The 12549-nt window shown below is 39.6% G+C and overlaps 1 protein-coding gene across 1 annotated transcript in view; it reads right to left on the reverse strand.

The window, feature by feature from the left end:
• Positions 1 to 12549, reverse strand: part of LOC150087120 (twitchin-like) — a 3511780-nt gene that overhangs the window by 2158931 nt on the left and 1340300 nt on the right. Inside the window, 1 exon segment of the mRNA XM_090372971.1 lies at positions 3294 to 3599. Within this exon segment, the coding sequence (XP_090229097.1) occupies positions 3294 to 3599 (306 nt within the window).

The following is a 12549-nucleotide window of genomic DNA, read 5'->3' on the forward strand; positions in this document are numbered from 1 at the left end:
TTAACCAGCAGTTCGAATTCGCTCATTTTATTGACGACACTTCTAACATTACTGTATAAACAATTAAGATTTACTGTTCTTGTATATTTAACAACCCTAACACAACCCTTGAAGTTATTTAGGCTCTCTTCCCTGATATTAGCTACCTGCTCACGTGAAACGTCTTTGCCCCCAGAACATCTAGATAATACGTCCAGTTGGGGTAACAGATAAGAACTCTTAAATTATGTGCAAGAGTTACATTGACCAATATTATCAGATAAACGCGTGTCAGTATTACCCACATCCCCCCCTAACTAGCAGTTTCCCTGAGCCTTTAAGGTATCCTCAATAATACTGGCAAAAACATTTGCACCACCTTTGTTTAAGTGTATCCCGTCTCTACAAAACAAATTCCTTCTACCTACAAGTGTGGGCCATGCTGATAGAAATTTACCCCCTAAAGCCTTGCAGATTCCTTCAAGTCTTGAGTTAATCCACAAGGCTCTTAACATATAATCCCTCCTATCGTGTCTGGGCAGAATTGCAGACACATAGACATTATGGCCTAGCTCGCGACATTTCCTCAGCATGGTCCTGTATTTTTCCAACAAATCGTCAGATCGTGTACGTTTAATATCGTTTGTCCCCACATGAATAATAATATTTTCTTTACCCCCTTTAAAATCTGACAGTCTGTTGGTGACATCATCAATAGTTGCTCCCGGCAGACATACCCCGGTTCTGCTCCACCTATCTTTATTACAAAAAATATTCCCCGTTTCCCTGACAATGGAGTCTCCTAATAAAACAATGTCCTTTCTAACCAGGGTAGTTTGCACTTGGTTTTTCTGTTTTGAGGCTCGAATCGGGTGTGCATCACTTGGTAGATTGCTGGAGTTTTGAGTCCCTGACGAGCTCCCAGAAGCATTATTTTCGAGGGCAAGCACTCGTTTTTTCAGGGACTCAAATTGTTCCATCAGTGCACCAAATTGTAATTTAAGATCGGTGCACTCCTTACATCGATCACAAAGAAAAGAATCCCCAGGTGAGGTAGGATTAGTCACCAGGTCGACCTTGGAAAACATTCCACAGGTTCCACAACGGATTAAATCATGACTCACCCGTAAATCGCCATCTGCTATTTCCGTGTGACTCACGATACCCTGTGACGTGTTTAAGGCAGATCTCGTAACAACCATTATAAAATTAAATAAATATCAATGAAAGTAACTTTAAAAAATTATATCTATAATATTATTAAAATCAAACAGTTACAGGAAAACCTATAACAAAATAATCCAACAATATTTAAATAAATCAAATATTTAAAAGCACTATCCAAAAGTAAACCACTTAACTGAGGAGCCCTGTCTAAGCGCGTCCGCTCACCTCGAATGCCAACGTACGAATGTGTTGGTGTACAGAGAAGGCCCGTGTTTAAAGACCAAAGTTTATAGAAAACTCAAGTGTAAAGGCGAATATTCACATTATAATTCAGCTCAGGCCAACCATCACAAGAATAGTGTGATTAGAGCACTAACAGAAAGGGCAAAGTCACATTGTAGTACCTCCGAGGATAGAAAGAAAGAGTATGAGCACATCACGGCGGATCTTCTGAAGTGTGGCTACACCCAGAGGATCATAGAGAAATATATTAGTGGAGAACAGAGGAGAGGTGAGTCTTTTACACCGATAACCACTGCATACATTCCCTATTATCTAGGTTTAACCGAGCGTATAGCTCGGGTTTTACGAAACTACCAGATGCGCTGTGTGCAGCTTCCAGGTCGGAAGCTGCACACAGTCGTGTCACAGGTGAAAGACCCCATTTCAAACGAAAATACAAGTGGGGTCATTTATAGCATTAAGTGCCCGGATTGTGGGGGAAACAAAGCAGCGTCTCAAGGATCGTCTGGGGGAGCACACAAAGGCAATAAGGAATGCGGACTACGGAAAATCCGTCGTGGCTGAACATTTTTGGGAGAAGCAGCACCATATCTCCTCGGACGGAGCAGTTATCATTGACCGGGCGCATAGGTTTTGGGATCGCAAGTGGCTCGAGAGCTTGCGGATTAGTTCCATTGAGAACAATATTAATAGAGATGGGTATGCGTATCCATCCCCTCTTTGAGGCAGTGATCCTTAGATGGGATGAACGATTCCACCTGATGCACTCCCGAGCCACTTCCAGTTCCGACATGCACAAGAACAGTGCATGTGCCATCAAATCATGTGACATGTGCCGTGAACCTGCGGGTATTTAAAGTTGCACTGTAAAGTAAAAAAGCGTACTGTTGAGAAAGAAGGCGGAGCCTTCGAAAGCTTCAGTTATTTTATCGCTTTTAACCTCGTAAATTTTATTGTATTTTATGATATTTTAATTGTTTGTTTTATATCCACTGTAAATAGTAATTTATTGTAAGCTTAATTATAAAGTTATCAAAATTTTGGCTTTCGTTTTATTTTGTTATTTCAACATACAGTTGGTAAAAAATACTTAAAATTATATTTCAGTACACACATAGAGTACTCCACCAGGTGCCTCCATAGCCAGGTGGGAAGGAACAGCAGTAATGCATAGCACACACTTCTTGATTAGACCAGGGTTTGAGCCCATGACCACCAAATATGGAGGATGTGGAAAGGTCAGGGAACAACCACCGCATATTCCCAGAGCAATATGGCCTTAGTTGCTAATGCTCCTAAAAACCAAATAACAAACAAAGAAACAAACAAACAACAGTACTCCACCAATGAAGTTCCAATGTTCGAGTACTCTACTGTACTCCAGTATTCTCATAAACCTCAAGGTTATTGATACAGGGTTACTGACCTATTTAAGTAAATTTTTATTACTTACTTAATCCCCCATTTTTTTTTAATTCTCACAAATGGCATGTTTGTTTGTTTGTTTGTTGGCTTTACGGCGCAAGGGAAGTAAGGCCATAATGCGCCCACAAATGACATCTATATCTTTTTAACTGGTCCCACAATTAAATCCTTTCTCTATGTTGATGATCTCAAACTATTGAATGCTCTTGATAATAATACTTTGTTGTACTTCTATTGTTATTGTTCTACCAGTCCTGTAAGCATCATTGCAATCCATTCAAATAATCCAGACCACATGGAATATTCTCACAAACATGTTCTTTTTCAAACTATTTTTATTTTCATTATGTAACTTTTATCCACTTGCTAACTACATTACATTCACACATCCCAGAATTATTACTGATCTTAAAATTACATGAAAAAATTCAGCATCATTCTAAAAACTGTTAATTACATCATGATGGATATCTACTTACCATAAGGATTTTTAGCTAATGTTGACCTATCAGTTTCCAAAGGTTCTGATTCCCCTTCATTATTCAGTGCTTTCACTCGAAACTGATATTTTTTACCTTGATCTAAGCCAGATACTATAAACTCTGGTTTGTCTTTATCTGCCCTACCAACTGGAACCCAGCGACCTGAGAGAACATCCATTTTTTCAACTAAATATCCTTCAAGTGGTGTTCCCCCATCATCTTTGGGAGGATTCCATGATAATGTGCATCCACGAGCATCAACATCAGTTACTTCTAATGGGCCTTCTGGTTTTGAAGGTTTATCTATAAAGAAAAAATACTGAATAAAACAAACATTTCTGGAATTTGTATTATGCAGGAATATAGAGAATAAATTTGAAATTATAAAAGAGATAATTCTATTGTTACTTCTCAAAATTATGAAAAATAAGAGGACTTTCTTGTCACAGCTTATGCTTTTATGGCTGGTATATTCAAAAGTATTAAAGGAATAGCCTTATGTTCAGAGCAAAATAAATTCACTTCTTTTATTACTCAATATCAAAGTATTGCACTCTACCTGAATAAATGACATCATTGACAAGTTAATTACCATTCATTTAAAAGATTATAGACCACTACTATTGCAGCCTTTTCCAGAAAATACTGATCACTCTAATAGGTTGTCTCTAATAACAATACCCAGGCAAAAGGTGGTAATGGGGGTGTTAGAAATGAGATGCCATGTGGAATATGAAGTTACAAAGTTATAAAATACACAATCCTGGCCTTTAAAAAAATCATGGGAAACTTTTCAATCCACTATTGAGCTTCTGTGATCAGAAGGAGTTCCAGTGCCTATTAAATGTAAAGGGTTAAGCAGAAAGCACAACTGTTCAAATGTCGTAACCTTATTCTGTAATAAAGAGGGCGCTGACTTTCTTTAAAAATTACAGCTGTGAGTTACAGGCTCCGAAAAAGCGATAACTGTTTGCCTTTTTATTTACATAATTGTTATTTTATATTGTACTTAATAAGTAGTCTTATAGTTCTAGTTACGCTGGTTATTTTTATTTTAATTTAGATAAAGAGTTTTTGTGGATTACTACTTAATTTACATAAAACCGTTATTTCTTTTGAATCTTGCAGCCATTGTTTTTGTATATAGTGGTAGGGAATTCAAATTTTTAATTAAGATAGCCAGGTAGCTCTAACGCATAATAATATAGATTAATACGCATCACTGTTTCTATTAGATAGTGTAGTATTGACATTTAATTAATTTAATTTTTTAATCTTATTAATTTACAATAGCATGCCCCAAACTAGAGCAGCAAAGCAACGGGCACAAATTGGCAGGAGTGCTGTGACTCGGGGGAGAACTGAGGGGGGCAATTCTCCAATGCATCACAGCCTAAAAAAATGTGCAACTTCTGAAATGTTTGCCGAACTCTCTGTAACGGAACATGACATTGCCATGGGGGATGTCTTTGTGTGTGCGTGCGATGTAAGGAGTGTAAGGAAATCAGGCGACAACTCAGTGTTGTTATGGGCCTATATGAGAGTTTGAAGGACAGGTTGGATGCCCTCAAAAGATCTAAATTGAGGGGCCCATCAAGCTCTCAGCTGCCCATATCAACGCCAGAGCTTGTACTTGATCATCACGCAACAAAACGGGCAACCCTCAAGGCAGAATGCGCTGGTCCCACAGGAACTAGTAGTTGTTGGTGACTCTATTGTCAGGGAAACGGGTAACATGCTTTGTAAAAAGGATAGGTGGAACAGGACCTGGGTATGTCTGCCAGGGGCAAAGGTTGATGACGCTGTAGAGTGGAATCATCTTTTAAGGGTACAAAAGGTGATATAGTTGTACACGTTGGCACTAATGATATTAAGAGTAGGAGACCGGCAGAATTACTTAACAAGTACAGGTCACTGTTGAACAAAAGCCGAGAATTAGGGTTGAATTTGAAAGTGTCTGCAATTCTGCCCAGGCACGATAGGAGGGAGTATATGCTGAGAGCCTTGTCGATCAATTCAGCCCTGGAAAGATTGTGCAAGGCACAAGGGATAAAATTTTTTTCAGCCTGGTCTGTGCTTGTTAACAGGAGAGACTGCCTGTACAGGGAAGGGATACACTTAAATAGGAAGGGTGCAAGAATATTTGTTGATGCTATCGAGGCAGTGTTAGGTGGGCCAGAAAACTGATAGCTTGGAGGGATACAAGGACTAATAGTTTAACAGTAGCCATAGGCAGAGGTGAAGGTGATTCTTGCACAACTTCTATTAGAATAAGTAGCGACCTGGAGCGAGGGGTGTTTGGGGTATCAGGGACGGATGGCAGTCATCCTGAAATAAGTGGGTATATTGGATGTCTTAGGGTAACTAGAAATAGGAGCATGTATGCTTGCATGTATACCAATGCTAGAAGTGTAGTAAATAAATTTGATGAATTTGAAGTGTTGGTCAAGACATCAAAGGCGGATATTGTTGGGATAGCAGAAATGTGGTGTCACACAGATATTAGCATTAGCATTAGTAGAGGCATTTGATGCAAGAAAGCAAGCTTATGCAGCATCAGCCAAAAAAAAAAATATTATAAATAAATAAAAAATAACCACTTCCACTTCAACCCTCTGTTCGTTCGAAATACCTGTCCAGCTGAGCCTTAAACTTATTTAGGCTATCAACTTCCACGACAAGGGATGGAAGTCTATTCCACCAACCAACCACCCGCTGGCTAAAGGCAAATTTCCTCATGTCTATCCTACATCCGTCTTTTCTCAATTTGAATTTATGCCCTCTCAGGTGATTATTCTGGGCAAGAGGAAGAATCCCATCAGCATTGAGCTTGCTCAAACCATTCAAGGCTTTATATACCTCTATCAGATCACCTCGCCGGTGCCTAGTCTCCAGACACTGTAATTTGCAAAATTTAAGCCTTTCTTCGTAAGAGCACCCCTTTGTTCCATTCACTAATCTTGTTGCCCTTCTCTGTACTCATTCCATCATCTCTACATCCTTCTTGAAATGAGGCCTCCAGACCTGTATACAGTACTCTAGGTGTGGTCTGACCATTGCCTTATACAATGGAATAATCACCTCCTTATCCCTGCTAGAAAAATTCCTATATATCATCGACAATACACCATGAGTTACTCTTGCAGCCCGTCTGCACTGTCAGAAAACTTCATATCTGCCTGCACAACCACCCCCAGGTCCCTTTCATTCTCTACCACTGTCAGTGTAGTACCACAGAGTTGACACGTTGCTCTGGGGTTGCTGTTTCCCATATGTAGTACTTTACATTTGTCAATGTTAAACTTCATTTGCCGCCTCTCAGCCCATCTGCTCAACCTTTCCAGATCCTGTTGCAGCAGCATAGTGTCAGTAGTGTCATTGACAACCGTGCCAACCTTCGTATCGTCTGCAAACTTGGACATTAAGCTTGATATACCATCATCGATATCATTTATAAATACAGAAAACAATAATGTACCCAATAATGAACCCTGAGGGACTCCACTAATAACATTAGTCCACGATGAGCAGTGTCCATTGGTTACCACTCTCTGTCTTCTTCCCCTCAACCACCCCCTTATCCATAGCAGCAATTTGCCTCCAATGCCACACTGCTCCAATTTGTGCAGCAGTCTTCCATGTGCAACAGTATCAAAAGCCTTTCTAAGATCCAAGTATATAATATCAAAGTTATTCCCTGCATCCAGTTCTTTTGTGACTGCATCATAGTATCCAATCAAATTGGTCAGGCAAGACTTTCCCTTAACAAAACCATGTTGTGTCTGAGCTATAACTGAAGTCTTGTCTAGATGATCCTGCAGTGCTTCTTTAACCAGTGCCTCCATTAATTTTCCAGGAACAGAAGATAAACTAACAGGTCTATAATTACTTGTGTCGCCCTTTGATCTTCCTTTGTGAATTGGGGTCACATTTGCACATCTCCAGTCCATGGGTACTTCCCCTGAGTCCAAGGAAGCTCTCATAATTATGGCTAAGGGTATGCTTACTTCCTTTGCTGCCTCCTTTAATATAACTGGATAGATCCCATCCACCCCAGGTATGTTTCTTGTATTTATCTTCAACAATTTCTCCTCCACTTTACTCTCAGTTATTACAAGATTCTCTAGCTTACTGCCAGAGTTGAATACACCTCTGGCATTCCCCTCACTGAATAACTCCTCATGTGTGAATGTCGATGCAAAATATTCATTCAGTTTCTTAGCTACCTGAGCAGGATCATCAACAGTTGACCCATCGATATCAAGTGGACGAATCTGATTCATCCCCTTCCTGCTAGAGTTTACATAAGTAAAGAACTCTTTGCTGTTTTTCTTTGCATCCCTTGCCAAAGATTTCTCGTAATCTGCCTTCGCCTGCCTAACCTCCTTTGTAACTTGGTTACAGATCAACTTGTATCTATCATAGGCTTCTGTGTCATGTGTTAATTTGTATGTATCCCATGCATTTTCTTCTCTGCCATATGTTTCATTAGTTCATCTGACATCCACTTAGGCCTAAACCTTGAACAATATTTCTTAGTTGGTATGTAAAGCCTAGTAGCTTCCAAGATAAGTTCTTTGAATGCTTCCCATTTTGAATTTGCTGTTGGTAACATCATCAGTTGGTCCCACTGTATAGAATTTAAATACTGTCTCAGTCCATCGTATTCGCCTTTACAAAAGCAATAACCCTTCCCTTTACCCCTAATGGTAGTTACCTCTTTGAGTAAATCCCACTTCAGCACACTGTGATCACTGACACCTAGTGGTTCATTTACCTGAAGATTCTTAATGCATGAAGAATCACTACTGATAATCAAATCAAGAGTATTACTCCCTCTAGTTGCCTCCCGAACATGCTGATGTAGAAAACAATCATCCAATAAATCCACAAAAGCCTTGCTAGTGTGTGAGTGACCAGCCCCCAAATTCCAGTCAATATCTGGGAAATTAAAATCCCCTATTATAAGACTCTGATTTGCTGGCCCAGTCTATTTCCCCATCCAGTTTCTTATTATTCTCATCAGAATCATTAGGATTAAAGCACACTCCTACTCTCAATTTTGATCTCCCAATGCTTATGTCACACCAAACTGACTCGACATTGCACTGTCCAGCAATGTCGACTGGCTTCACTTCCTTGGATTTTATGTATTTCTTAACTAATAGCATAACCCCTCCTCCCTTCCTACCCTGTCTATCCTTTCTGTAGACATTGTACTCCCCAAATTCCAGTTCTGCATTCCCTATATCTGTGTGACACCACGGCTCTTAAATCCCCACAATATCTGCCTTTGATGTTTTGAGCAATACCTCAAATTCATCAAATTTATTTACTAAACTCCTAGCATTGGTGTATACGCAAGTATACATGCACCTGTGCTTTTTCATAGCTACCCTAACACAACCCATGTGTTTATTTGTACCCCAATGATTCCCAGCAGTCTCTAAAATATCCTGCATCTTATTTTCCAGGCTGCGGCTCATTCCAATAGAAGCAGTGCAAGAATCACTTTTACCTCTGCCAGTGGCTACTGTTAATCTATTAGTCCTTGTATCCCCCCAATCTAACAGTTTTCCGACCCACCTAACACTGCCTCGATAGCATCAGGAAACATTCTTGCACCCTTTCTATTTAAGTGTATCCCATCCCTGTAGAAGCAGTCTCTCCTGTTAACAAGTACAGACCAGGCTGAAAAAAATTCTACCCCTTGAGCCTTGCACAATCCTTCCAGGGCTGAATTGATCGACATGGCTCTCGTCATATACTCCCTCCTATCGTGTCTGGGCAGAATTGCAGACACATTCAAATTCAACCCTAATTCACGGCTTTTTTTCAACAGTGACCAGTACTTGTTAAGTAATTCCGCCGGTCTCCCACTCTTAATATCATTAGTGCCAACGTGTACAACTATATCACCTTTTATGCCCTTAAAAGATGATATCTGCTCTACAACGTCATCAACCTTTGACCCTGGCAGACATATAAGGAATGCAGAACTGGAATTTAGGGAGTACAATGTGTACAGAAAGGATAGACAGGATAGAAAGGGAGGAGGTGTTATGCTGTTAAATTAAGAAAAACATAAAATCAAAAGAAGTGCACCCAGTTGATATAGATGAACAGTGCACTGTTGAGTCAGTTTGGTGTGACATAAGCACTGCTAAAGCAAAAAAAAGAGTAGGGGTATGTTATAGGCCTAATGACTCGAATGAGTACAATGAGCAATTATATAGAGATATAGAGTGGGCCAGTAAATCAGAATGTCTTATAATGGGGGAGTTTAACTTCCCAGATATCGACTGGAATTTGTGGGTTGGTCACTCACACGCTAGTCACACTTTTGTGGATTTATTGGATGATTGTTTTCTGCAGCAGCATGTTTGAGAGGCAACCAGAGAGAGTAATACTCTTGATCTGGTTATCAGCAGTGATCATTCGTGTATTAAGAAATTGCAGATAAAGGAACCAATTGCAGATAAAGGAACCACTAGGTGGCAGTTATCACAGTGTACTGATGTGGGATTTACTTAAAGATATAATTACTATCAGGGGTAAAGGAAAGGGTTTTTGCTTCTGTAAAGGTGAGTACAGTGGTCTCAGAAAGCTTTTAAATTCTGTACAGTGGGATAAACTGACGATGTTACCAACAGTAAATTCTAAGTGTGAAGCATTCAAGGAATTAATCGTAGAAGCTACTAAAAGTTTCATACCTATTAAGAAATATTGTTCAAGGTTTAGGCCTAAATGGTTATCAAATGAACTACTGAGACTCGTAACAGAGAAGAAAAATGCATGGGATGCATATAAATTATCAAGCGCCTCAAAAGCCTATGGCAGATATAAGCTAGTCTGTAATCAGGTCACAAAGGAGGTTAGGCAGGCGAAGGCAGATTATGAGAAATCCTTGGCAAAAGATACTAAGAAAAACAGCAAGGATTTCTTTACTTATATAAACTCTAAAAGGAAGGGGATGAATCTGATTGGTCCACTTGATATTAATGGATCGACTGTTTATGATCCTGCCCAGATAGTAAACAAACTGAATGAGTATTTTGCATCTACATTCACACATAAGAAGTTATTAAGGTTTGAGGTATATCAGGTATATTAAGGTATATCAGGCTAATGTCGAGGTTTGCAGATGATACAAAGGTTGGCAGGGTTGTTAATAACAGTAATGGCAGTGTGCTACTGCAACGGATCTAGATAATTTGGGCAGATGGGTTAAGAAGTGGCAACTGAAGTTTAACCTTGGCAAATGCAAAGTACTGCATATGGGTAGAAATAACCCCAGAGAAACATACCAACTGTGTGGTACTACACTTAAGGTGGTAGAAAATGAAAAAGACCTGGGAGTAATTGTGCAGGCAGATATGAAGTTTTCTGAGCAATGCAGACAGGCTGCCAGGGCAGGTAATGGGATTTTGTCAATGATATATAGGAATTTTGCTAGTAGGGAAAAGGAGGTGATTATCCCTCTGTATAAGGCAATGGTCAGGCCACACCTTGAGTACTGCGTACAGGTCTGGAGCCCTCATTTTAGGAAGGATGTAGATTTACTTGAGCATTTACAGAGAAGGGCAACAAGATTGGTGAGGGGAATGAAGGGATCCTCTTACCAAGAGAGGCTTAAGTTCCGCAAATTGCAGTGGCTGGAGTATAGACACCTGCGCGGTGATCCGATTGAGGTATATAAGGCCTTGAATGGGTTGAGCTCGCTGAATTCTGATGGGATCCTTCCGCTTATTCAGATTACGAAGCTAAGGGGGCATAAATTCAAACTAAGAAAAGACAGATGTAGAATAGATGTGCGGAAATTTGCTTTTAGCCAGCGGGTGGTTAATTGCTGGAACAAACTTCCACCTGTCGTTGTGGAAGTTGACAGGTTGAATAAATTTAAGGAGGAACTGGACAGGCATTTGGAGGGAATGGTGTGATTTTTTTTTTTTTTTTTTTGGCTGATGCTGCATAAGCTCATACACATGCTTTCTTGCATCACATGCCAATACTACTACTACTACTGCTATTTTTCATAACTCTTCATTGTATAATAAAGAACGTTTATTAATGAATACAGCAGAATTAATTTTATTTTATTTTAAAGTGGTGAGGAGAAACTCTGATTCACCACTTTAAATAAACTGCATGATTATTATTTGTACCAGCATATCAGAGGAAACAAGCTGGTACAAATATTCTAAAATATTCTATTCTAAATAGATCTGATCATTACTCCCAAATCAGATGGCATCACAGGTCTTAAAGTACAAGAATCACTGGCAGGAACCACGTACAGTGATCAGTCAGTCATTAATTGGAAGATGAAGAAAGATGTTGCAGAAGTTAAAGGTAAAAGCACAGGTTTTAATTTCCGAAAAGGGAACTATAAGAGTTTAAGGCAACACATGGCCTCCATTAATTGGGTGGATTGTAGAGGGAGAGTAAATACACTAGAATTATGAAATGCCTTTAGAAAAATAATCACAGAATCCATGAATCCATATATATACCATTAAGAAAATATACCATAAGGAGGATGTCATATACCATAAGTTAGATGAATACAGAGCTGTCTGGTCTAACAGAGCAACAAAAGATAGCATGGGAAAGTTACAGAGCAACGAAAACTACTGAAGCCTGCAACAACTACAAGTTGATCTGTAATGTACTGCTTAACAAAATTAATAGAATATGTAGAAAACATGGTGTAACTCACACAGCTTGCAATAAAGCAGGACAAAATTTGGTATGGCAGTGTGCCATAGAATAACAATGAACTGAGGGAGACAGCGAGAAACTTCAGACAGGTATAAGGGACATTTATAGGCATTGGATAAGAATTACCAAAAAAGGTCACATTACCGAAGTCGATACAAGGTGCTTGAAAAACATGGTCGCATGACATCAGTACTGCGTAAGGAGTCAATGTCTGGTGATATGCAACGTCCAAGGGCATCTCACATCAGATTTAAATATGGTGGTAATGCTGGCCATGGCAATTGCTGGATATCTTCCGTTTTAAGATATTCCTCCACCACTTGAGCTCTTTGTGCACTGGTTTTCATGCACAAAAAGAAAAGCTGGGCTATCTGAACTCCTAAAAAGTCGCACATAGGGTTTGAGGATTTTTTCTCAGTATGCCGTTTTGATACCCTTATCACAAACATGAAGAGGGCTGCTGCCATTGATCATTATCCGCCCCACATGAGAACACCACCTCCACTGTAAGTGTACCTTTTCGTTGGAGGGA

The sequence above is a fragment of the Mastigoproctus giganteus genome, chromosome 4 (assembly GCF_048544385.1).
Source record: "Mastigoproctus giganteus isolate SK-2022 chromosome 4, ASM4854438v1, whole genome shotgun sequence".
Taxonomy (NCBI): domain Eukaryota; kingdom Metazoa; phylum Arthropoda; class Arachnida; order Uropygi; family Thelyphonidae; genus Mastigoproctus; species Mastigoproctus giganteus.